This window comes from Gouania willdenowi, chromosome 16 (assembly GCF_900634775.1).
Source record: "Gouania willdenowi chromosome 16, fGouWil2.1, whole genome shotgun sequence".
Lineage (NCBI taxonomy): Eukaryota > Metazoa > Chordata > Actinopteri > Blenniiformes > Gobiesocidae > Gouania > Gouania willdenowi.
The window spans coordinates 32,381,065-32,407,767 of NC_041059.1; the positions used below are offsets into that span (position 1 = coordinate 32,381,065).

Sequence of the window (26,703 nt, forward strand, 5' to 3'; positions counted from 1 at the left end):
ACATATGGCTGGTAGTGGTGGTTGACTGTTAGGAAAAAAGAGATCGTTTGATTTTTGATGCTCTCTGTGTGCCCCTTTTTAACTTTGAGCCCCCTCCTTCAAAGGTCTCTGCACGGCTCTGGTTATCAGTAAATATACGACGACGAATTGTGCTTAGGGAAAAAAAGGGCTAGCAACCCACTGAAAACTGTGATGAACAGTATATCTGGCCCTAAAAGATTCCTGCAGGAATATTAATGATATAACAAAGAGGAATAAGGAATTTACAATTAAATTAACAAAGTTAAAACAGAATGTATACAAAGAGGAATTCATTTGTCTGGGATTGAAATCAATATTTTTACATTTATATACAAGTTTCAGTTTCTTATCATCAGGTGGCTGAAGGTATTGTCATTAAAATCAAAATACAGTAAATACAACATATTATTCTAAACAATGAACATACAGACGTCTTGAGTTAAAGAGGACAGAAACATGCTCACCCTCTGCACTAGTCTCCATGGTTAATCCTAGGGTCTGATGATGTCTGCCTCTGCATTTCCAGCTTAGCACATGATATTAACTCGGCTATCTTCCCAGTAAATTTCCATGTGATCAGGGCCGGCTTTAGGTCATTCAGTGCCCTAGACAAGAGTGGACTTTGCAGCCCCCTCAAATTAAAAAATAAAAATAAAGCTTTCAAATTTTTTTTAAAAAAGGTGGTACTCAGTATGTACAAACTATTATTTATTTTAAATATCAAGACAAAACAATGCAATTTAAACAATGCATTTACAACAAGGAAGGGGTAATTAGAAGATAAGATGATATTAAGTTGCTAAATCACCCATTCGAGTTGTTCAGGAGCAGGAGTGATTGCCCCTCTCGTCTCTAGGCCATTGTGCGCACATGCATTTAGCGAGAGCGGACCGACGCAGTTGAACATACTTTAAAACGGTTTTATGTGGGACATGTCATTTGATTTTTAATCACCTCTTCTGCTTTTTGAATAATGTTTGGTGATCCTAATAAATGATGTAATTGCTTTGTTTATGTAGACCTGCTGTCAGAAAGTGTCCTCTCAGCACAATAAGCATTACATCAGGCACAGGAGTAGTAGGCTGTTTTATTTTATGGAATGTAAAAATGGCCTCTTTAATTATATATTTTCAGACTGCATTTTTGACCAGCCTTAATTGGGATCCCCCATTTTAAAGCACAAATGTCACACAAACATCAACTGGTGTATATTATATTATGAAGCACAGTTTAACTAATAACTGGGATTCATTTCAGCATGTTTCCTTTCTCCTGCTTGGAATTACAGGGGTGATTAGAATTTCAGGTTACATTTTTGACCTGCCAAATTGGGATCCCCTGATTTTATATAGTTTTTATAGTATCCTTGTAATATTAAATATTTTAATCCTATCATAATATTCATACAAACCGCCCATTTTATGACTTATCATGAGATTAAAAAAAAACAAAAACCTTATACGTCTTTGATAGACATTTGGTGTAGGATTTCAGACTTTGTAACTCTGAACAAATACAATACAATACAATATAATACAGTTCAATTTAAGCAACTTTCCCCTTTCCACCTTAAATTATTAGGAGATGCACATAGTTTCATTTTCTATATGTGATCTAGAAACGTGAATTTCTCGCCAGCAATTATGCAAAATAGGTCCATGTTTTAGATTGGGAAAATAAAAATAAATATACCCTCATTTTGCCATTTTAGAGGAAACTAAAACAACAGTTGGGTTTTTTTTTTTGACAATTAGCTAAAGGAATGAGATTTGTGATTATAAAATTTATCACAAATAGCATAAACCTAATGTAAAGATCAACTTTTTTTTCTTTTCTTTTTAATTCGTTTTTTTAAAAAACATCTTTATTAAACTTTCTGGCAAGCTTATATGATTATGGAGAAAAACAAAACTTCAGACTCACTATAAAATTTACTGGAATACACTTTATACAGACAATAAAGACATTAAATTAGCTAGACAATCTTATTTCTCTAAACTGATAAATTTAAACATAAACAATAATAAATAGTATTTTCCACTGTTGACAGACTTGTCAACTCTCACAGCCAAATCTCAGCACAGATGATTTCCACCGATACCTGTGAACACTTTTTTTTTTATTTTTTTACGAACAAAATGATCACCATTAGACAAAATATTAGAACCTCAAGAACATCCCCAGTTACACAGAAACGACACCCTCAATGCCACCATGTCTCACTTTGAACCACTGAATCTACAAACGCCAGAACATTTAGTTCACCAGCTCAGCCCCTCCACCTGCTGCTTAGATCCCATCCCCACCAAACGTTTTAATTATTTAACTGTTTAGCTCCTGAGGTGTAACAAATTATCAAGTGCTCCTTTCAGTCCGGTATCTTTCCCTCAAAAAACATCTATCCTCAAACCGGTTATTAAAAAATATAATCTTGATCCAACAGTTACTGGAAATTATAGATCCATCCTCAATTACCATTTCTCAGTGAAATACTAGAAAAATCAGTTTACTCTCAGCTCAACAGTTACTTGACCACCAATAATATTTTAGATGTTTATCAGTCAGGTTTCAGATCCCTCCATAGACGCAGGAAAAAACAGAACAAAATTTGACAACAGTGTAAGTCCTAATACTGGACAGAAGCTATCTGCAAGGAGATGAACAATGAAGTTAACAAAAAACTGTTTTTCATGTTATTTGTTTAATAAGATAATATTTTCTACACACAGAATAATTGTTTTACAGCTGGTATGTATAATATTTATAGTTTTATGAGCATGAGATTTATGATACTGCTATTGAATTACTGTATTTTTTTATTGTATTGCAGATCAACAAGAGAGTGTGTGAAATCTTTAATATAAAAAGAAGCCTATGTTCTCCCTATCATCCTCAAACGAATGGCCATGTAAAAGGATGGATGGGATTATTCAGAGATTAGTCCTTGCCTCTGGGTACTGTCAGTTGATGGGAAACAAGCATTGCTTGATGGTTCATGTGTTGCTCTCTTCTGATCAGATTTTTGTGTCTCTTTTTGTCACGCTCATTTTAGTATCACTTTTGTTCATTATAATAATGATAATAATAATTGGATTTTAAATAGCACTTTTTCATGGACACTCATGGACTGCATTATTTTTTCACTCCACACACAGTGGTGATAAGCTACTATTGTAGCCACAGCTGCCCTGGGGCAAATTGACAGAAGCGAGGCTGCCATAACAGACCATCGGTCCCTATGATCACACACAGCACATTCATACTAGACAATATGGGTAAAGTGTCTTTCCCAAAAGACACAATGGCAATGACTTGGACAGAGCAGGATGCGAACCTCCAACCCAGGGGCGGAGCCATAGGGGGGGCTGGGAGGGCGGCACGCCCCCGGTCCGGGCCCCAGACGGGCCCTGATAGGAGGTAGGACTAAGGGAGCCGGGCCTCTACCACGGCTCAGGGGAGCTGGAGAAGGCGGGCCCTCCATGACTTGTGCCAGTCACCCATCATGCAGATTTATACAGGGGTTATATAGTGACATTTTGTGTGACGTATGCATACTAAATTAGGCAAGGCAAGGCAAATTTATTTGTATAGCGCATTTTATACACAAGGCAACTCAATGTGCTTTACATGATAAAACATTCAACAGCTTAAAATCAATAAGAACATTTAAATCATCAGTAAAATAAATTAAAATCATCAACAAACACATTACATCAACAACATGACCATAAATCTCCCTCTCAATCATACGCAGTAGAGAACAAGAGTGCCTTTAACTTTGATTTAAAAATGTTCACATTGGATGCTGACTTCAGCTCTGCTGGCAGTTTGTTTCACTTCTCTGCAGCATTACAACTAAACACAGCATCACCATGTTTACTGTGAGCTCTGGTCTCCACTATCTGACCTGTGTCCATAGATCTGAGAGACCTGCTGGGTTCATATCTGACTAACATGTCACTGATGTATTCTGGACCAAACCCATTCACAAATTTATACACCAGCAGCATAACTTTAAAGTCTATTCTGGGGCTGACTGGGAGCCAGTGTTAAAAACTGGAGTAATGTGCTCTGACCTCTTTGTTATGGTTAAGACCCGAGCTGCAGCGTTCTGAATCAGCTGTAGCTGTTTGATGCTCTTTTGGGGGATTCCTGTCAGAAGACCATTACAATAGTTCAGTCTGCTGGAGATAAAAGCATTGATGAGTTTCTCCTGATCTTTCTGAGTCATTAAACCTTTCACTCTGGAGATGTTCTTTAGGTGGTAGAAGATGTTTTTGTGATAGATTTGATCTGACTGCTGAATGTAAGATCTGAGTCAATCAGAACACCAAGGTTTTTGACTTGGTCTTCAGCTTTTAAAGATAGAGACTCAAGATACTTGCTGATAGCAGTCCTCTTTTCCTTGTAACCAAAGACAATCACCTCCATCTTGTCATGGTTTAGTTGAAGGAAGTTTTCACTCATCCAGCAGTTTACTTTTTCTAAGCAGTCACACAACACCTCAATGGGAGCATAGTCATCTGGGTTCAGTGATAGATATAGCTGTGTGTCATCTGCATAGCTCTGATATTCAACCTTACAGTTCTGTAAAATAATCATATAAAGGCTAAACAGAAGGGGTCCAAGAACAGAGCCCTGAGGAACCCCACAGGACATTGGTAATCGGTCAGGTTCAAAGTTTCCAATGCTTACAAAACTACTTCGGTCCTCCAAGTACGACTTAAACCATTGCATTACTTTTCCATTTAGTCCAACCCATGTTTGCAACAAAATTGTATGGTCTACAGTGTCAAATGCAGCAGATCCAATAGAATGAGAACAGATACTTTTCCTGAATCAGTGTTCAACCTTATGTCATTGATCACTTTGATAAGAGCAGTTTCTCTGCTGTGATGAGAACGAAAAGCTGACTGAAATTTATCAAATATTTTGATGATTGTTAAGGATTGACACAGTTGGTTGAAGACTACCTTCTCAATGATCTTGGCTATGAATGGAAGATTTCTGATTGGTCTATAGTTAGCCAGTACAGAGGCATCCAGTGTTCTCTTGATTGTATTTTTTCATGGAAATGTACCGCAAATTCATTGCATTTTCCAGTTGACAGTAATTCAGGGGCTATCTGGGGACTATCTGATCTGGGGGGGTTGTGAGCTTTTCAATTACAGAAAACAATGAGAGTTGTTTACATTTTTGGTCATAATTTCAGGAAAGTATTGCTGCTTTGCTTTGAACAAGCCATCATTGAATTTTCATAGACTTATTTTGTACAGTTCTAGATGAATTTGGAGTTTTGTTGATTTCCATTTACGCTCAGCTCTTCTACAGTCAGATTTCAAATTCTGCATTATCTCAGTCCTCCTCCAAGGTGTTTTCTGTGTTTGGTTTAGTTTAGTTTTGATTGGAGCCACCACATCCATGACATTATAGACTTTTGTATTAAACTCATCCAAAAGATTATCAACTTTCTCAGCACTCAAGGTTGGTGTTATTGCTATGGCTTCCATAAACTGTGTTGTTATGTATGTACCTTTTCTTTAAACACACAGAAGTAGGGGGAACAGATGTTACAGTCTCTAAGTAAAAAAAGACACAGAAATGATCAGATAGCGCTAAGTCTCTTAGCAGAGATATCAACACCTTTATGCTGGATTCACACCAAACGCGTTTTCTGCGGCACACGTAAACAGATTACATGCAAAGTCAATGGTTTAGACGCGCTGGGAGGCAAATTCTTTGCCGGTGGGGCGGCGCGGTCTGATTCGCGCGTGGAAAGCGATGGCTGCTGCAAGCGCGCTCCCGATTTTTGTGATATTCTCCGTTTGCTTGAGTTGAAAATATTGAACTCCAGCAGCTGTTTCGCATGATGCGCAGACGCGAAAGCCAATCAGAGTCCTTGTTGGCAATGATGTCAGGCAGGCAACACGAAAACCAGTATTTTCACCCGTTCAACCATTGAGGAGAAGCTAATCGTAGCGGTGTGTGACCACCAGTATGACACGGCCTGTTATTTTAACCGGGACCAGCACCAGGAAGGATTTGGCGTGGAGGAGAATCAGCGAGGAGGTGGGAGCAGCAGGTAAATGTTCTCTCTGTAGTTTTCATCTTTAAAAGTCATCAGTGAGCGAGTATAGCATTAGCTAATGATAGTATTAGCCGCTTACACCAGCTTTTTTCACTGATGGTTTATGAGAGGGAAAAAGTCAGGAGAAGCGTTTTGAGTCAGCTGCAGGAACATCCAAACAGTGGAAATACCCTGTGGTCATGTCCTTCATCGACCCCTTTGTTTCCCCACGAGAGACAAGCAGCAACATAGGTCAGGGGGTTGGGGTGGGGGGCACTCTTTGCATGGCAGGAACCACATTGTGAATAGCTGTTTATACTAGTTTGTTTATTACGTAAGTATTATAATATTGAAGTAAATAGTTTGTTTAAAATTGAGGTATTATAATGTTAATGTAAATGTTTTTTCAAAATTGTTGATTATAAACACATTTTGAAGTGTACTTTTGTTTTCTTTTTAATTTCTATCAATGCATCTTAACAGCTATGTGTACGCCACATCAAGGTTGTATATTTTCATACAAGAATATATAGTTTCCTCATGTTCATTCTCTGTGAGACCTTTAATGCCTTAAATTAATTTCAGAAGTGAGGTTTCTTGGATTATTTCTTTCTTGTTAAAAATGAAGCTGACAGATGTTTCTCTCCCCATTCTTCTATATTTATTATACACATGTTAACAGAGTAGAAAGTTTGCTCTATAGAAGTATGTGGTTGGCTCTTAAAAAACTCGTTTTGTTTGTGCTGGTGCAATATGTCTAGCCCTGGAACAGCTCCTGCAGAGAAGTACGATGTGAAGACCTCTCGTCCATAGCTGTTAGCTGTGGTCCTGAAGGAGTCACCTGTGGCCAGGTGGTAGAGGGTCGTCTTCTGATCGAGAGGTTGGGGGTTCGATCCCAGTACCTGACTATGTGTTGAAGTGTCCTTGGGCAAGACACTGAACCCTAAGTTGCTCCCAGTGGTCGACTAGCGGCTTGCATGGCAGTCCTGTCCCATTGGTGTGTGAATGTGAGAGTGATTGGGTGAATGAGCTGATATGTAAAGCGCTTTGGGACTGCTTCAGTGTGGTGATAAAGCGCTATATAAATCAAGTCCATTTACCATTTACCTGCACAGTGAACAAAATAGAAAATCTCAGATCGATAGATAATCAGATATATATATATATATATATATATAATGTGGGTGTGTGTACGTGTACATAAAAGGGGGAGAGATTAGAGAGAGAACAGATGACAATAATTAACAGTAGTAAATAACTAATGATTTATGAATTATTAATATTATGAGCTATAAACAATAAATATTATTAATGAAACAAGTCTCATCTTCCAGAATAGGTCGCCAGAGGACAAAAAAAAACAATAGTAAATAAATAAATTATGATGAACTTTTATTTTAATTGCAATATATTTATGATAAAGACAAGAATAAAGCAGGCCTTATCTTGAATATGTATATCCAGAAAACAATAATTTTAATAATTCTGCTTTTAAATTCCCTTGGGATTAATAAAGTATCTATCTATCTTTATTGTGTATTTGATAGATGTGTCTGATGAATCATGGCATCTTCGTTTGCTTATGAAACTTACCGGAGACAGACAGACAGTCGTTTGGCTGCAGAAATGGAGCCCCGGTAGTTAGTATCCTGCCGGGACATCTGTGGGCCAATCTGACCCAGCAGGTTGTCGAATTGGGCGCTGCTCATTCACAGGTACCGCTGGAAGCAATCATCATCCAGGCGTAGCTCCTGAAGCAGGCAGTGAAGCTCACCGAGTTGGATGTGGCGCTGGTTAACCTGGTGAAGCCAGGAAAGCCGACGTTTCTTCCCCTTCCGTGGGTAAGGAGCAGTGAATTGACGGGGGTCCTCCATAGTTGATGGTGGAAACAAACAGAGCCTGGTTGTCGCCTTTTTGGGAGTCTGGTGGGCGGAGCTTTGCTTCAGACGCGAATATGTAGCAAATGGGAAACATTTTTTGATCCTGCGAATCCTGCGGCAGACACAAACAGTACCGCAGAAAACGCGTTTGGTGTGGATGCACCAGAGATAACCAGATCCAAAGTGTGACCTTGAGTATGTGTCGGACAAGTTACATGTTGTATAAGACCAAAAGAGTCCATTAAAGCATATAGTTCTTTGGCAGTATTGTCCATGTTATTGTCTACATGAATGTTAAAGTGAACTGTTATTATTTAAAAGTTGTATTCAGTGCATACAACTGACAGCAGTTCAGCAAACTCATCCATGAAATCTCCAGAATATTTTGGGCGTCTATAAACAACTAAAAACAGAACTCTTGAATCACCCTTCAGTAAGGATGACATATTCAAAGGAGATAAATTCACCAAATGTTATTTCTTTGCACTGAAATATTGATTTAAAAATGGCAGCAACTCCACCACCTTTCCTGCAAGTACGACACTTATTGAAACAAATAAAGGCTTGTGGTGCACTTTCATTGAGAATAGTATTACTGTTACCATCATTCAACCATGTATCATTAAGAAGTAAAAAGTCAAAGTTATGTGCCAAAATAATATCAATAATTAGCAGTGATTTGCTAACAAGAGATCTAACGTTAAGAGCTATTTTTAGTTTTATTTTGGGCCATCACTGTGGGTTTGTTGAGCAAGTCCCTTAACCCCGAACAGCTCCCCAGGCACCGCAAAATGGCTGCCAACTGATCCCCAGGGCTGGTTAGTGAATTTCTCCATTGTGAGAGCAATAAAGTATATAAAATTAAAATGAAAAAGACTTCACTGGAGACACTGTCAGACTCTTTGGATGACAAGTTATAGTATTCAAATTTTAATCTCCATTAAGCTTTTTGTTTTTCTTCAATTTAACAATGTTACCTGTCACCACAGGAATTAAAAAAGCTGCATTAACACCATAAGGCCCTGACTTTTTTCTGGTTGTTCCTAAAAATAGAGGTATTGCAGTCCAGATACAGCACACATCAGACCTGTGTCGCTCTAAGTTGAACACAGCTGGCATGAGGAGAAGAGTCAGGGTGGTGCTGATTGGATCTTTAGGCGAAATAAGATGCTGGAGTAAAGGGTGGGGTGTCAGTCTTGTGCCAGCCAGAACCAGCTCGTTCATCTGGGCAGTTTAATCCAAGAAGGCAAGCGTAGGAGAGAAGCTGGATGAGGTGGAAGTAAGTGAATTTAGGGGTGAAGCAGGTGGGTCCTGAGATGTGGGGGGTGGGTTGACCTCTTCATTTTGGCAGTTTTGATTTCTTGCTGGAAGCTCATCGACTCCATGTTCTTTCCTTGTTGTTTTGTTCTCCAATGGTACATGTTGTCCTCTGTCTTTATCAGGACTGATAGCAGTGTGACTGGTGAAGTAAAATAAGTTGGATGTGAAAGGTTTCACTCCAGCCTTGTTTAGACACAATCCATCTGACGATGTTCCCAAAAAATAAGAAAGTTTTCTATAAAATTTACTGAAAGGGCAGCACAAGCCAAAGACAAAAATATATTCAAAGAGTAAATCCTCAAGAATTTCAGATCTCCTTTGCTGACTGGAGGTATCGGGCCACTGATGAACACTTTAGGCTGTAAACAGCTCACAGTTTTTAGCAGATGGGTGAAATCCTGCTTTAACACCTCAGACTCCTCCTTGACTAAATCATTTAATCCAACAGCATGAGCTGGTAGCGAGTTAGCTCTATCCACTCCGCTGTTCTGAAACAGCGGCACAGTCGTATTATTATCATATCCATGGTGTCCATTAATCTCAATGTTTACTTGTATTCCTCACACTGTAGTCTCCATTTCAGTTATCTTTTGGAGAAGACTGCTGTATTCTGTTGTGAAAAGAGCCATTCTTCTGGTAGTTAGCTTGCTACTTGTTGCATGCTAACTAGGGGGGACTCAATGAGCCTGTTTTTTTTCCACACAAACTACTAGTTTCATGTAAAGCTGTCTGTACATAGTGACAGCTTTAGCAAATATGACAAAAAGTCACTTTTATAAGAGTTGCAGACTGCACCTCTAACCACTTCTTTTTCAACGGTGTGTCGCACACGGTGAAATGAGTACCAGTCACTCACGGGTGTAAATCAATTAATTAGATTCACGCAAGTCTGCGAGAGCAGGGCGTCTGGCCATGTAATGAATTTGCTCACCACTAGAGGACAGTCTTACAAAGGCATGGAGGCTCCCAACTGCTGATCCATTTGTATTCTAGTTCCCAATTTTGTGACGCTGTTTTAAATTTTTTATCCACCCCCTGTGACAATTTGCATACCCCACTTTGGGAACCTAGCGGATTTCATATACAATGCAAATGAATGTTTTTTTTTTTAAAAAAAACCTAAATAAATAAAAATCACATTAATCTAGTTTTGATATTGATAGCTTATGTGTCTGTCAATCACGTATTTTTAATTAAAATCATGTTTTACTTTTTGCAGATGTCAAGGAAGCTTGGGAATGTAACAATGTGTATGTCCTTTCTAAAATTGGAGCTTACAAGTTGTTCTACATGGACATCAATGCGAATGGTCCTGGAAAGGAGTTAGAAAGTGAGGTACAATGACTAATTTTAAAGTTCTTAGTAAGCATAAACCAATTACAGCTGTGTAAGTCAGCACAATAGCTGTCTAACCATTCCCCGCAGGATCCCAATATCATAACCTTTTTTCTTTTCTTTTTTGGTTTCTACAGTCAATAAATGCATATCTGGCTATCCTGGTCAGAAACTATAATCAGAGCAACACCACCAAAGCTGCTTTTAACTCATTTGCAATGACTGCAATGTGAAACAGGAGTCCAAGAATTAATAGGTACACAGTATGATTCCATAAGGTCATGTTTAATGAATATAATTTTTCATATTTATGATTTCAAATACAAACCATACCGTTACATTACAGTTTTTACTAATTTGCGGTCAAAATCCATATTTCATATCAACTTTGTGAGTTCATATTCTGTGAACAATTACCTATGAAAAAAGTAATTTTCCACCATTGAACCATAATACATAATCAAGAATATGACTGAAACCACAATACAATTGCAGTGCATGCAATCCATAATTAACTTCAGTGGGTATTGAAAACATGTGCAATTTCTTTACTTGGGATATGAAATGTAGGTAATGTACCCACATAAGAAAAACTCCCACTATTGGATCCACTGGGGGAATCGGAGCACAGCATTAAAAGATGTTTGGAAACAAGGTAATGTGGCGATATGAGGAGATTGTTATTAGCAACAACGCCACCTTGGGAGTTTTACCCAAGGAAATAGTAATATTTAAAATAAAATAGAGTACTTAATGCTTTGCAGACTAAATAATAAATGTATCACCCAAGGTACTCAGGCCCGTTGATTAAAGGAGCTTCAGACGTGTTCCCAGTTGAACATGCTTATTACAAAAATGTATTTTAAAAACTGTCTTTATAAAACAAAAGTAAATTAACAACAATGACCAGTGCTAGGTACACGTCGGAATGAGTCATGGGGAAGTCCAGTCCTCCAGCACGGGGACACAAAGAGGGCGGCTGGACTCACACAGTTCCACAGATATTCAGTGCAGCGACGTGAAGCAAAGCAGCAACAGTCTCCAACTCACTCCAATAAACAACCCTGTCACACAAACCGTTATTTAAAAACAATATTTACATCAATGACAGCGGAAGCAGACATGGGGTGTGTGTACCTGCAGCCCCGGCGTCAGGGGGTCAATTAGAGGGGCAATGCCCCCCCTGCCATACCTCCTTGCCCCCCATTGGCTGTCAGAGTGGTAGGCCTAATGATTTTTTTTTTTTTTTCTAAAACGAGTCATAATTCATTTTGTTTGTCACATTGTATCAATTCATATTCAGCTAACTGAAATCAATAAAATGTAAAATTCAAAAGAAATCTTTTAAGAGACTCTCGGCTTGTGTCGTGTGATGCGTGCGTGCTGCCGCAAGTGACGTGTCAACGTCTGTTTACGTAAGGAAACGGTTATCACAAAAAATGAATATCACGAGTCACGACATTAAACAATGGTTATCAGGAAATTCTTCCGATCACCGCTACCGCAAACTGCACGACCGACAGCTGAGCAGGAGAGCCATATTCCTGCAGCAAAAAAGGAGCTAGAGGAGCCAACAGCTGGTGGTGAGCAGCCGCAGCTAACTAGCGGTAGCAACACAGAGGCGCAAGCCCCCCCAGTGGAGTCGGAGCATGCCGATTATAGCGCCAATCCCAGCAGCAGCGGGCTCTCGCAAACCCGAGGTCATGGTCACAGTGGTCCTCCGGATGATTTAGGTGAGGATAAGCCCGCTCAGATCATCTTGAAAAAGTTTCCCTCTCGTCTTTTCAAGGGTCAGAAACGCTCGTTTGTTGCCCTGTGGTACAACCGTCGAGACTGGTTAGAATACAGTGTCAAAGCTGACGCTGCATTTTGTTTTGCGTGTCGAAATTTTGGGACTGGAGATTCTGTGATCACGAAAACTGGCTATTCTGATTGGAAACGCGCAGCAGAGAGAGGATTGCGCAAGCATGAAGAGTGTGGAGAACACATGGAGAGTGTGGCAAAGTGGCGAGAGAGAGTGAAGAGGGCTGATTCAGGACAGGAGATTTCTACCCTTGTGAATGAAGGCCAGCTAGCCAGAAATCGGTACTACGTCGGTGCTATTATCGACATGTTACAGTTTCTGGCCATAAACCGATTGCCTCTCAGAGGGAGTGTGGAAGCATTTAACTCTCAAGGTGATGCAAGCTGTGGACTTTTTTTGTCATTGTTTGAGTATTCTGTGAGAAAAGACCCACAGCTTGAGAAGATACTGCAAACAATCCCACAAAATGCCAGATATACATCACATGACATACAAAATGAACTAATTAAGATAATGAGTGATATTTTAACTGAAGAAATTGTACATGAAGTCAGTGATTCATGGTTTACCATTAAAGTTGATGGCACCCGAGACCCCACGGGCTGTGAAAACATTTCCATCGTGATCCGCTTTGTAGCAGAAGATTTGGAAGTTAGGGAGCGTTTACTAACTATTGCTACTGCAGATGAGGGAGATGCCAAAACTCTTGCAAACACTATAATCACAGAGCTGTGCAGAGTTGGTTTAAATACATCTAAAATTCTGAGTCAGGTGTAACGAACAAATTAGACAAGTATGCACTTCTTGGTATGGCAAAATTAAATGAAAAGGAAAATGATCGTGAAACAAAGAAAAATAAATAAACTACATAAATAACTAAATAGATTTAGAAAACAAAAAACAAAAACGAGGGGGGTTGAGTATACAGTTTGATTAAATTAGATAAAATTCAAAATATGGGGGTGCCAAGCTAGTGGTAATGATAATAACATCAATAATAGCAATAATAGTGGCGGTGCTAACAATAACAAAGATTATAATAACAGTTATAATGGTGATAATAATTATCATGATGATACTACCAATAATTATAATAACACTAATAATGATAGTAATAAAAAACAATGATAATAACATCAATAATAGTAATAACAATAATAGTAACCATAATAATCATCATCATCAGCATTCCCAACATGCTGCACCTAACCTGTGTTTTAATTTTTTTCTCTCCCCTTTTTCCCTTCCCTTTGTCCTAGGCTAGGATAGTGAGATGCGATTAAAAGTGGGCCCAGTAGCTACCTTGCGTCCCATTCCGGGTAGGCAACCAAGCAGACGCACTGACCTGTACACCCATCCAGCCCGAGACATCTGGCGCCCTGGGCCCTCCCTGTTCTTAATTTTTCTTTTCTTTTTTTTGTAAATTAAAAAAAAAAAAAAGTTTGTATGAGTGATTGGTGTTTTACAATTGGTTTTCATGTGCATATGAATTGAAATTTGTGCTTGTCCCGGTAATAATAGAGACCATAGTACAATACCTAAGTACTGTATGCATATGTAGGTGCAGATCTGTGGGAAAATCATCAGGCCCCCCGTGGTCATCACATGCCCCCCCTCACAATATGGTTCTGGAGCCGGGGCTGTGTACCTGTCAGAGGCTGAAGGCGGAGGCGCTCCGGTGTTATAGTTTAAGTGGCGACCATTTTAACTGGCGACCGACTTCCGGTAGCGTGGCTTGTTGCCACAGCAATGGCATACGTGTTCTTTGTTTTATTGTTACATCATAATATACAGATTGTAGATTTTGTAAAAACACATGTGGATGAAGAAGCGCGAGACACGTCACTTCCTGTTTACAACAGCCGTGGTGAGTCCACTTTGCACCGAGAAGTCCGGTTTTCTACATGTAACGCGTCCGCACACAGAGCTGCAAACACAATCACATATTAACACTTTAAACAGTTGTACAACGTAAATAAAAGCTACCCGGCATCAACGCGGGCAGCTATGCACCCTGGTCCTTTTTGAACACATCTGGCAACAAGCCACGCTACCGGAAGTCGGTCGCCAGTTAAAATGGTCGCCACTTAAACTATAAACACCGGCGCAGCAGACAGCGAGTAGGGCGCACACAGCTACAGCCACAGCTACACAATAAAACAGCCCATACAGGAGTACAGTCAATCGCGGGATCTGAAAACACATTCCACTGTAAACATACCTTTCAGGTGATGTCAAGCACTGAAGGAGAGCGCGCACCAGTGCAGCAGGAAGCAAGGAGAGGCGTACACAGCGGTAACCCAGAGTTGTCAAAAGGTGTCACACGGAAGGCGAGTGCACATCAGCACCACGGAGAGTGAGCACGGGCACCAATGGAGCGAAAAACCCAAAGCTACAGGAAAAAACATCAGCATTAGAAGGGCTGCTGATCATAACTACTACTATGCAGCTGAAATCATACCTACTCCGGTGGTTAGAGAGCGATTCGCGACGGGAAACCAGGAAGTGGGCGGGTCCCCAAGCTGACAGTTCAATGAGGAAATAACACCCAGCGTTCCTGTTTCATACTGCCCGCCCAACAAGGAGGCCAATCAGAGGGCATTTTGTCTGCAGACACCCTGGTGCTGCTACAGTACGTTTAGATTTTTATTATTTAATATTAACATTTATTCAGCACATCCGCTATCCCTTTACAATAGGCATTCACAAACATTACATAGGTATAACAACTGTATATCCTGTTGTGCCATAGTGAAAGTGCACGGTAAGTACCAGTATAGCTGATGACCAGAGAGAGCAGGAGCAGTCTCATTATAGTAAGAAACGACAATAAAAGCAGTAAAAAGGACTGACATGCAGACAGACTGCGGTCAAGCCAGCAGTGATAGCCTTAAATTGTGATCTGTACATGATTTTGAGGATTACTCAAAAAGTACACAGTAAAAGTACTCATTATTATTCATGCAAGTAGTCTAGGAAGTACTAAGTTAATCAAAATGTGAATCATGGACTACTTATAGAAAAAAAGTTTTTTATTCATGTCAAATTTGGGTGAAATATTCTTAAATGTTTATATGAATCATGGACTACTTATGGGAACTTTTTTCTCTCTCTCTCTCTCACGTCGTCTTTTACTTTGAAATCCGGACGCATACCTTAGTGATATCTTCAGTTTATTACTAAAGATAATAATAGTTTCGAATGTATCGTAATTTTCATGGGTCTGATTGTGAGACTGCTGTCTGACTCACAGTTTCTTTCAGTAGCTCTTCAGGGCGGTCTCATTGTGATTACCGTAAGTATTAGTATATTCGCGCACAGTGACGTGCCGTGACCACTAGGGCTGGGTAGGCACGTTGCAAATCAAGACCACCAATGACAATTTCATATGTTTCTGCTGTCAAGTGTTAATTCAATTCAAATCAATTTTATTTGTATAAAGCAATTTCCAACAAAGTCATTTCAATGCGCTTATCAAAATATAAAATTCATAATAAGAAAAAACCCAATAAGATCCACATGAACAAGTGTTTAGCCATCTAACAAAATCAACATCATAAACACCATTAAAGAAACATAAACAATTATTTAATATAGCGTCCATACTCTCCCAACAAGATATACCTCATGACACGGCAGCACATCTGTTGTTTGTGTTGGAAACACGGAAACACAGAGAAAATGACAACTTAGAACAGCCTCAGTGAGGAGCATCCACAAAGCCAATCCTTCCTTTTGTTCCATTCACTGTGAAAAGTATGAAACATGTTCTGACCTTACCTTTGCTGAAGCTCTGGTAACTCAGGTGTTGGTCTCCATCTTTTAAAAGCTGTCGTTTTTCCTCAAAACAAAGTTTCTCTATCATCTGTCATCCACACTGTAGTGTTATCCCGCCCACTAGCTAGAGAACGTAGCAGCAGCAGTCACGTGTCATCTATTCACTAATGTGCTCTGAACTTACGTATAGCATTTAGCATAGCGGGGTTATGTGCAAAGGCAGCTCTCTACGCTGCCTTTACGCGTAAATTGATGTCACATTGGGGACCTGACTGTGCATGCGCAAACACGTAAAATCACGCAATGAGAACGGAGGCAGAAGAGCGACGTGCCTTTGGGAGGGGGCGTGGCCTCCCTCTGCCTTACAGCGGAGCGAGAAAAAAATAAAAAATACTGTGCAGCTGCTCCAGGAAACAGCGCTGTTTAGTAATTTGCACAAATGCGGACACTTTCAAACTTATAGGTACTGTAGGCTATTGGAAATGGAAAAATAAATAATTTATAAAAAAAAAAAATAAAATAAAAAATTATAATTAAATAATCAAAATATCAATTCACCCTTGGGTAGGCACTGCCTACCCTGACGGCACGTCACTGTTCGCGCACAAGTAAACAACGTGCGGCTGATTTGACCAGGCAAACGCGAACCACGGCTGGCTTGACCGCAGTAGACAACGGGCAGTGAGGAAGTGAGTTTATGTGTACGGTAGAGACTCCGTTGGCTTAGGAAGGTGCCAATCAATGTACCGCACAGCTTACCAAGAGGGGCTGCATGCTATGTGTGGTGAGCTTAAAACATTAAGCTCTCATCCATAGTTTTTACAGATAATACTGTACTTTCACAGGTTACTCCCCACTCACTGCCAAGACGTTCATGGTTGCGGTGGACCAGGTGATAGTTAATGGGCAGCTTCAGTGTTCCAAAGCATTCCAAATGATGTTCTGCACTTAATGGCCCCCATTTATTAACCATTTGTACGTTCAGATCTGAGCGTACGAAGTGCATTCGACCAAATTTCACGCAAGCTCTGGTATTAATCAATTCCGACGTGATCGTACGCCACGATCAGATCTCGTCTGGTCTGACTTTGTGTACGCAACTCTGTGTGTGTGGATTTGTGCTGCAAAACAACAAAATCTGACTGAGACTGAAAATAAAGTATTCAACTAACCTCAGCTGTCATTTAAACATAAGCACACACACATTTAACAAACGGATTATTAAAACAAAATAAATTACATTTTTGAATTCCCACATTATTACGACCACTTTTTTTTGTTGCTTTCCTTCAACGGGATACTGGATAAATGCACTGATAAACACAGCTGCTAGAGCAGTGGTTCCCAAACTTTTTGTGCCCAAGGCACACCAAAGGACAAATAAAAATCTGAAGGCGCACTTGTACAATAGCCTTTATAACACGTATTATCACTCATACCATGCACAATATATATACTGTATATATATATATATATTTTTTTTTTTTAAGAATTTTTCTTTTTTTTTTAAAGAATTGTTTTTAGGTATGGAGTTTGCCTTTGTATTATGAAATGAGTGCATACAAAGTAATACATTAAAATCATTTTTTTTGTGTAGTTGTATATATTGCATTAATAATGTGTGTCAAGTGTCTTTATAAAGTCATGGCTTTCCACACTTGAAAAAGGAAGGACTTGACCAGACTCTGGATTTCACTCGTCCTTACTTTTATTCTCAAGAAAGGTGAAAAACCTTGGAACACAAAACACAATGCAAACAAGTTCATAACTTTTCATCAAACAAGGTAAGTACAAATGAACACAATTTCAGGTAAGTACATTTAATTTGGTAAAAGTACATTTTAAACTTTTTTTTTTTATTAAATCAATGCAGGTAAGAAATTAGGCATTAAGCAAGCAGAAACCAAGGTCTCCTTTTATAACTTGAAAAAAATGGAACTATTTCTCAACAGAAATATTCTGACATTACACTATTTTCATACAAATATCAAATATTTTCACTCAGAATTTTATTAAAGAGAAATTTGCTATATTTAAAATTAGGGATGTAACGATTCACTCAACTCCTGATATGATTCGATTCACGATACTGGGTTCACAATACGATTCTCTCACCAGGAGCTGGAGTCGCGCTACACACTTTCGTGAGAGCCCAGAGGGAGAACCGACGTGCATACGGGCCCGTAGGCGGTGAGGGCATGGGACCAAGACAACAGCGAGGTATTCTGAGGTCAACGCACCGGCCTTGCGACAAGGGGCGTGCAGCGGGGCTAACACCAGAGTGAAAGAGCCGCTGGGGACCAATGTGTGCCGGAGCAACAGCGTTGGAAGAAGCCGTCAGCTGGAGCCGAGGCTCGGAGGTTCATCACCTGTCGGCAGCGAAGGACAGCACCTACCAAGTAAAGCAAGGTAAGAGCTGTATTTTACTCACTTCTCGACCAGTTGTGGTCCAGGTCAGGCGCTAGTTCCTCCAGCATCCAGCGACTGGAATAAAGAGAATCCGCCTGTGGACAGTTAAGCTGGCAAAGAAAAATGCGAGATAGCTCAGAGAAGAAGAGGTGTTTGAATGATGCGCCTCCGTCTGCGTCCTCCTTTTATAGGAGGTGGGTCTCCCCGTGGCGGACGGACGCACTTCACCGGCCAATCAGGATTGGCAAATTGAAATAAATGCTTCTGAGGAATGCAGACAGAGGTTGCATCCCATAGTGAGACATCTCACGGAATATTATGAAATAGAACTAAATCTACATGCACATAGTCGTATAAATCTGACATTTGCAAAGTACACAAAGCAATTTCTTAATTTACAGGTGCATCATAGATGTATGTTGAGTACACTAAAAATTGTAACAATTGATCTCTGCAAAATTTGAAGTGGGAACTGTGTACTTTCATTTATACCTTCTGTAATGACCATTTTATTGATGTTTACAAGTGTGGGTCTTAATTGAGTGTGTCACAGATTATATATGTGATGCAACTTCTGGGACAAGGGTTGGTCGATGGCTGCGAGATGGAGCACAGCGGCTGGGAGATCGGATCTTGCCGTGAGGAAGGAGCGATGCACGGCAGCGCGCAGAAGCTGAGAGACGGAGGTGTTGCTACAAAGATCGGAGCACGGCGGCTGCGGATGGCATGCAGGTTTGCTGTTATGTCAGGCAGCCGCAGCCGGCCGCCTCATCACTGTCAGTGGGGATCGGTGAAAACGAGGATGCTGACGTTTGCTTTCAGCGTATGGAAGAAGGTGTTTTCTTCGGAGGAGGAGGACATCGTTTACCTGCGTGAAGACAGCGGGACCTTCCTTGGCTGCAGATCTGCCAGGTGGAGGTAGGATTTAGGGTCTATGTGGCCCACCGCAAGGTATGTGTAACGCTACAACTCAAAGGTGACAATTTGTTTGCATGCACACTTACTCTGGGAAAAACCAAGTGCTTTGATCATCAATACCAAGTGACAGTTGACTTTTTGCTATCAGTTTCGGTTTGAGCGATCTCAGCAATGGATGCGCATGCGTCAAAGGATAAACCCGCAGGTATTATTGCGCATTCGATGGGCGAAAGCAATGATGAGCACGCTAATAATACTGACACTGACTCTTAAGTTGTAAAATCAAAGCGTATGGTAAAATTAACTGCTAAAGCACTTGCTGCAAAGCTTGAAACGTTGCAGGAGGAAAGAAAACAAGTTAAATAAGGGCATTTCTTATGTTAAAGAATGGAAAAAAGTGTTGAACATCAAACATTGACTTGTAATGATGATTATCATGATGTTGACAATGATGGGGTAAATCCACAGTGTTTCTAATGTTGTTAGTAACAAAAGTAAAATGAGTGCTTGCAGTGGACGTTTAAGTACTACTTCCTCTGCTAGAGTTAAAGCAGAGGCTGAAAAAGCTGCTTTGATGGCACATGTAGCAGCCTTAAAGAAATTTCATGCATTGGAGGAACAACAGTAAAAGCTAAAAATGCAAAGAGAACAACTGGAGCTCGAAACTTTGCTGGAAGAATCTTCTGCCAAAATAGCAGTTCTGCAGGCTGCTGATGGTTGAAGTGCAAGGGCATCATCAAATGGAATTAATTCATACTTATCTAGAGAAGAAAAAAAAGAGTAATTAACCATTAAACAAAATAAGTCACGGCCAATGGAAAATTGGTTATTTCCACCAGCAAAGAACCCAGAATCAAAAACAAGAAGCTACTCTTCAACATTTAAAATGTTCCAAGTCAGCTGAGGAGAGACAAACCACCACGTTAAGTACTCAGCCTATAGATAATAGCCAATTCGGAGACATGTGTAACATCATGTAAAAACAAAATGAAATCACAGCAGCAGTAGTCCAACAACAGCATTTAATGGTTTTGCCAGCAAGAGATATTCCTGTATTTAATGGTGATCCACTTCAGTATCTCTCATTTCTAAAGGCTTTCGAACAAGTGGTGGAGGACAAAGTCAGCAGTAATGATTGCTTGTACTACCTGGCGCAATTTACCAGAAGTCAGCCGTTGGAACTAGTACGTAGTTGCCAGCATATGGAACCCAGTCGGGGTTATGCTCATGCAAAGAGGCTGCTTTATGAGCATTTTGGCAACAAATATAAAGTCGCTGCTGCATATTTAGAGAAGGCTATTGCTTGTGAGGTGTATTGACTGCTTTATATGATTCATTTAATGCAATATGTGTTTTACCTAGACTTGAGTGTTGGCCATTTGGATGTTTGGACACACGTTTTCACAATTGGACCTTGACACCTCAGAGGCGCTGCTGTTGGAATGTTATATTGACTAATCTAACTCCGGCCTTTGTTGTTGTTATATGGGAGTTTTACCACCGTAATAAACATTTGCTGATTCCTTTCTTTGTCCCCTTAGCTAAAGCCTTACTCCACATGTTGGGCTTCAGGTTTCTTGTCAGATCCATATATGTGTTTGCTTGGCTGTCCGTCCCTCAGAGCAGCGTTTGGCTTTCCTGCCCTCAGACCTACCATGGAGGATCTAATTTGGACACTCATCTTCACTTATATCAAGAAGGTGTCCGCGGAGAATTCTTCACATCATCACATCAACATTTAGATGAAGGGCAATCCACCACACTTGGCCCTTAGTAAAATCAGAAGATGTGACTGCTTTACAGGCTTACTCCCTTTTTCTAAGCTCATGGTGTAATGGAAAGACTGCAAGGCAAGGCAAGGCAAGGCAAGGCAAGGCAAGGCAAGGCAAGGCAAGGCAAATTTATTTGTATAGCGTATTTCATACACAAGGCAACTCAATGTGCTTTACATGATAAAACATTCAACAGCTTAAAATCAATAAGAATATTTAAAATCATCAGTAAAATCAATTAAAATCATCAACAAACACATTACATCAACAACATGACCATAAATCTCCCTCTCAATCATACGCAGTAGAGAAAAAAAGTGCCTTTGACTTTGATTTAAAAATGTTCACATTGGATGCTGACTTCAGCTCTGCTGGCAGTTTGTTCCACTTCTTTGCAGCATAATAACTACTGTGAGCTCTGGGCTCCACTATCTGACCTGTGTCCATAGATCTGAGAGACCTGCTGTGTTCATAATAATAATAATAATAATAATAATAATAATAGATTTTATTTGTATTGCACTTTACATTAAAGAAATCTCAAAGTGCTACAAAGAAAAGCCTAAGACCTATAATGAACATAACTAGAAAACAGTTTAAAACCAATAACAACGAGTTATAAAAAAGGCTACGGAAAGGCCTTTGTAAAAAGGTGTGTCTTTAGGCTGCGTTTAAAAGAATCCACAGTCTGTGGAGCTCTCAGATGGTCTGGGAGAGCATTCCACAGTCTGGGAGCAGTCGAGCAGAAGGCTCGGTCACCCATGCTGTGCAGCTTGGTTCTGGGGATCTTAAGGAGGAGAGCTTTGCCGGAACGGAGGGTGCGCGAGGAGGTCTGGGGGATAAGAAGTTCCTTTAGGTAGGTTGGGGCATTTCCGTGTACACACTGGTGGGTGAGGAGGGAGATCTTATATTCAACTCTTTGTTCCAGAGGGAGCCAGTGCAGTGATTTCAGGATGGGGGTGATATGATCATATTTGCGCACCCCCATCAGGATCCTAGCAGCGCTGTTCTGGATGTATTGAAGCTTGCGAATGCTTTTGCATGGGATCCCGATGAGGAGAGCATTACAATAGTCTACCTGACTAACATGTCACTGATGTATTCTGGACCAAACCCATTCACAGAATTATACAACAGCAGGAGAACTTTAAAGTTTATTCTGAGGCTAACTGGGAGCCAGTGTAAAGACTTTAAAACTTGAGTAATGTGCTCTGACCTCTTTGTTCTGGTTAAGACCTGAGCTGCAGCGTTCTGAACCAGCTGTAGCTGTTTGATGCTCTTTTGGGGGATTCCTGTCAGAAGACCATTACAATAGTCCAGTCTGCTGGAGATAAAAGCATGGACCAGTTTCTCCTGATCTTTCTGAGCCATTAAACCTTTCACTCTGGAGATGTTCTTTAAGTGGTAGAAGGCTGTTTTTGTGATAGATTTGTTCTGACTGCTGAATGTAAGATCTGAGTCAATCAGAAAACCAAGGTTTTTGACTTGGTCTTTAGCCTTTAAAGAGAGAGACTAAAGATACTTGCTGATAGCAGTCCTCTTTTCCATGTTACCAAAGACAATCACCTCCATCTTGTCATGGTTTAGTTGAAGGAAGTTTTCACTCATCCAGCAGTTTACTTTTTCTAAGCAGTCACACAACACCTCAATGGGAGCATAGTCATCTGGGTTCAGTGATAGATATACTGTAGCTGTGTGTCATCTGCATAGCTCTGATATTCAACCTTACAGTTCTGTAAAATAATCATATAAAGGCTAAACAGAAGGGGTCCAAGAACAGAGCCCTGAGGAACCCCACAGGACATTAGTAATCGGTCAGGTTCAAAGTTTCCAATGCTTACAAAATAACTTCAAGTATTACTTTAACCATTGCATTACTTTTCCATTTAGTCCAACCCATGTTTGCAATCTGTGCAACAAAATTTTATGATCTACAGTGTCAAATGCACCAATAGAATGAGAACAGATACTTTTCCTGAATCAGTGTTCAACCTTATGTCATTGATCACTTTGATAAGAGCAGTTTCTGTGCTGTGATGAGAATGAAAACCTGACTGAAATATATCAAATATTTTGTTGAATGTGAAGAATTGACTCAGTTGGTTGAAGACTACCTTCTCAATGATCTTGGTCATGAATGGAAGATTGCTGATTGGTCTACAGTTAGCCAGTATAGAGGCATCCAGTGTTCTCTTTTTTTAACAGAGGTTTCACAGCAGCTACTTTCAGACATTTTGGTATGGTGCCTGTTAGGAATGAGCAGTTAATTATTTGACACAAATCAGTGACACTTGACTTTACAACAGTTTTAAAAAAGTTTGAGGGTATTGTGTCAAGGCAACACGTTGATGGATTCAGCTGTTGAACAGTTTCCTCTATTGTTTTTGGGTTCACTGTAATAAACTAACATTGTAGTTGACTTATCCCTCAGTGGTTGAAGCTGTTCAAGCTTTTGGTTATTTTGCTGGTTTGTTTTGGTGTTTGACCTTATTGATTGTATTTTTTCATTGAAATATACAGCAAATTAATTGCATTTTCCAGCTGACAGTAATTCAGGGGATATCTGATCTGGGGGGGTTGTGAGCTTTTTAATTACAGAAAACAACATGCGAGAGTTGTTGACACTTTTGGCAATAATTTCAGAAAAGTATTGCTGCCTTGCTTTGAACAAGCCATCATTGAATTTTTGCAGACTTATTTTGTACAGTGCTAGATTAATTTGGAGTTTTGTTGATCTCCATTTACGCTCAGCTCTTCTACAGTCAGATTTCAAATTCTGCATTATCTTAGTCCTCCTCCAAGGTGTTTTCTGTGTTTGATTTTCTCTTAGTTTTGATTGGAGCCACTTTTGTATTAAACTCATCCAAAAGATTATCAACTGTCTCAGCACTCAATGTTGTCTCATTGCTATGGATTCCATAAACTGTGCACATGCGTTGTCATTTTTGTACCTTTTCTTTAAACACACAGAAGTAGTGTTGTGGTCGTCGAGACCGGTCTTTTTTAAAGGTCTCGGTCTCGTCTCGGACTCCGAAGCATTTTGACTCGGTCTTGTCTCGGACTCGGGATTTTCTCTCAAGACCGTTCGAGACCAGCACTAATTCCTGCTATTTTTAAACTTTTTTATAATGTGATAATAACACGGAGAAGAACGGGATAAAAAAATCTTTTATTCATTCTTTAATCCACCCCGTATAATGACCGCAACCTTCATTAATGTGACTGAGTGACGTATGTGACACACTTGTGTGTGTGTGTGTGTGTGTGTGTGTGTGTGTGTGTGTGTGTGTGTGTGTGTGTGTGTGTGTGTGTCTGGCTACGGTGTCAGTTTGGACCACGGAGCAGAAGGAGATATTAACTAATCACCGGTAAAAATCCCAGTAAAACTCCAGAAAACAATCACCAGTAATAAATATTATCTCCCTGGTAAAGACAGTAGCTCTAACAACAGGTAAAATGATAAACTGATGATATTACAGCCTGTGAATGCAGTACGGGGGACGCACTTACTCCGCCTCTGGGTCCGAGTGCCAGCTGGCTGGTGAAGCATGTTTTGTTTACCGAGGTCCGTGTGCTTAATAAGTCCGTGTGTGTCCGTGTGTGTCATGTTTATGCCTCTGTCCATCCACTCTTTTCATTATATCCATGTCTTTTAAGGCTTTTATTACATAGTATCGGCTGTAGTCCGGGCCGCCGCCATCTTGGATTATGTCATCACCAGCGCATCATCACCACAAGTTGCACAAGCCAAAATGACTCAAATAACTGTAAAGAGGTCTTATATTAGTCCATTTTCTTTTTAAAGTGGTGTTTTTTTGTGGCTTTAGACTCCAATTACATTTATGTATATAATATGTTCCCCACAATATAAACAGGTTCAAAATATAATTATTATTCATAGTTTCTGTTTCCACTGTATCCAGAATAATAATAATAATTCTCAACAATATTATCTACCTGTAGCTCTTTGTTTTTTAGACTGATGACAACTTGTTTGTAGTTTTATTTCAGAAAGTTTCACTTTTACAGTTACAGCTGGAAACTTTTGTTAATTGAATATCCTAGTTACAGTACAGTAACCAAATTAAACTATATCAAATAAGTGAATTAATAAAAATGGCCTGTGTAAAGGCTTTTTCAAACTAAAAAATTATCTTGTGAAATCTGTGACCTGTTGACCTGCACAACTCAAAGAATCAGAATCAAGAATCATTAATTCTTGGCAGAAATACTTTTAAACACTTGCTGTACATTCAGCTGACATAAAAATCTTGTTTTCAAATATGTAGAATAATTGTGAATTTATCAGTGGCAGTAGTAGTTTTAATATTTTAGTTAATTTTTTGCAGGCACCTTTTTTGTCCATCAAATGTATTTAAAAGAAACTAAAATTAAAGAGACAATGTTATTTAACTTGTCATAATTTTATTTATTTATATATTTTTTTAAATTGAAAAAAAAACATGTTTATGGTCTTGGTCTTGGTCTCGGTCTCGACTTGTTTCGGTCTTGGTCTTGTCTTGGTCTCGGTGCATTCTGGTCTCTGGCAAGTCTTGGTCTCGAACACAACACTACACAGAAGTAAGGGGAACAGATGTTACAGTCTCCAAGTCAAAAAAGACACAGAAATGATCAGATAGAGATAAGTCTCTTACATCAACAGCAGAGATAAACACCTTTAGAGATAATCAGATCCAAAGTGTGACCTTGAGTGTGTGTCGGACCAGTCACATGATGTATAAGACCAAAAGTGTCCATTAAAGCATACAGTTCTTTGGCAGTATTGTCCATGTTATTGTCTATATTAATATTTAAGTCACCTGTTATTATTTAAAAGTTGTATTCAGTGCATACAATTGACAGCAGTTCAGCAAACTCATCCATGAATTCTCCAGAATATTTTGGGGGTCTATAAACAACTAAAAACAGAACTCTTGAATCACCCTTCAGTAAGGATGACATATATTAAAAGGAGATAAATTCACCAAATGTTATTTCTTTGCACTGAAATATTGATTTAAAAATGGCAGCAACTCCACCACCTTTCCTGTAAGTACAATTCTAAAACACAGGACAAGATGTTAATACCCTTTTTGTGCGAGCACGTACAAAAGTTTATGAAAAAAGCTTGACCCGGGGAACAGAACACCCATCCCCCCACAGGGCAAGCAAGGGCCTAGGATGCATCATCAGTAGTGTTCCTCCGGATCATAGGGTGTTTCGGCCATTCACTATACACCCTCCCCAGAGTTGGCCAGCCACAGGGTGATCAGCCCATAGCTTGCATCCCAGGCCCGCACATGGCATGGGCGCCCTGCCCCCCAGAGCCAACCACATACCCCAACCCGCTATTTGGGGGCCCAAGAGGTATCGTTCCTCTTCAGCCAGAGCCACTGGCTG

General features: G+C 39.8%; 1 protein-coding gene across 3 annotated transcripts in view; it reads right to left on the reverse strand.

Moving 5' to 3' along the window:
- csad (cysteine sulfinic acid decarboxylase) overlaps positions 1 to 14,971 on the reverse strand; it is a 37,117-nt gene extending 22,146 nt beyond the window's left edge. Inside the window, exons 1-3 of one of the 3 annotated variants that reach the window (XM_028471722.1) lie at positions 14,893 to 14,971; positions 14,649 to 14,819; positions 486 to 653 (exon numbers count right to left, since the gene is read on the reverse strand). In XM_028471722.1, the coding sequence (XP_028327523.1) occupies positions 486 to 504 (19 nt within the window). In that variant the 5' untranslated portion in view covers positions 505 to 653; positions 14,649 to 14,819; positions 14,893 to 14,971. Of the gene's footprint in view, positions 1 to 485; positions 654 to 14,648; positions 14,820 to 14,888 lie in introns of all 3 variants that reach the window. The other 2 variants (XM_028471721.1, XM_028471724.1) reach the window with 2 other exon arrangements.
- Between the last annotated feature and the right edge of the window lie 11,732 nt (positions 14,972 to 26,703).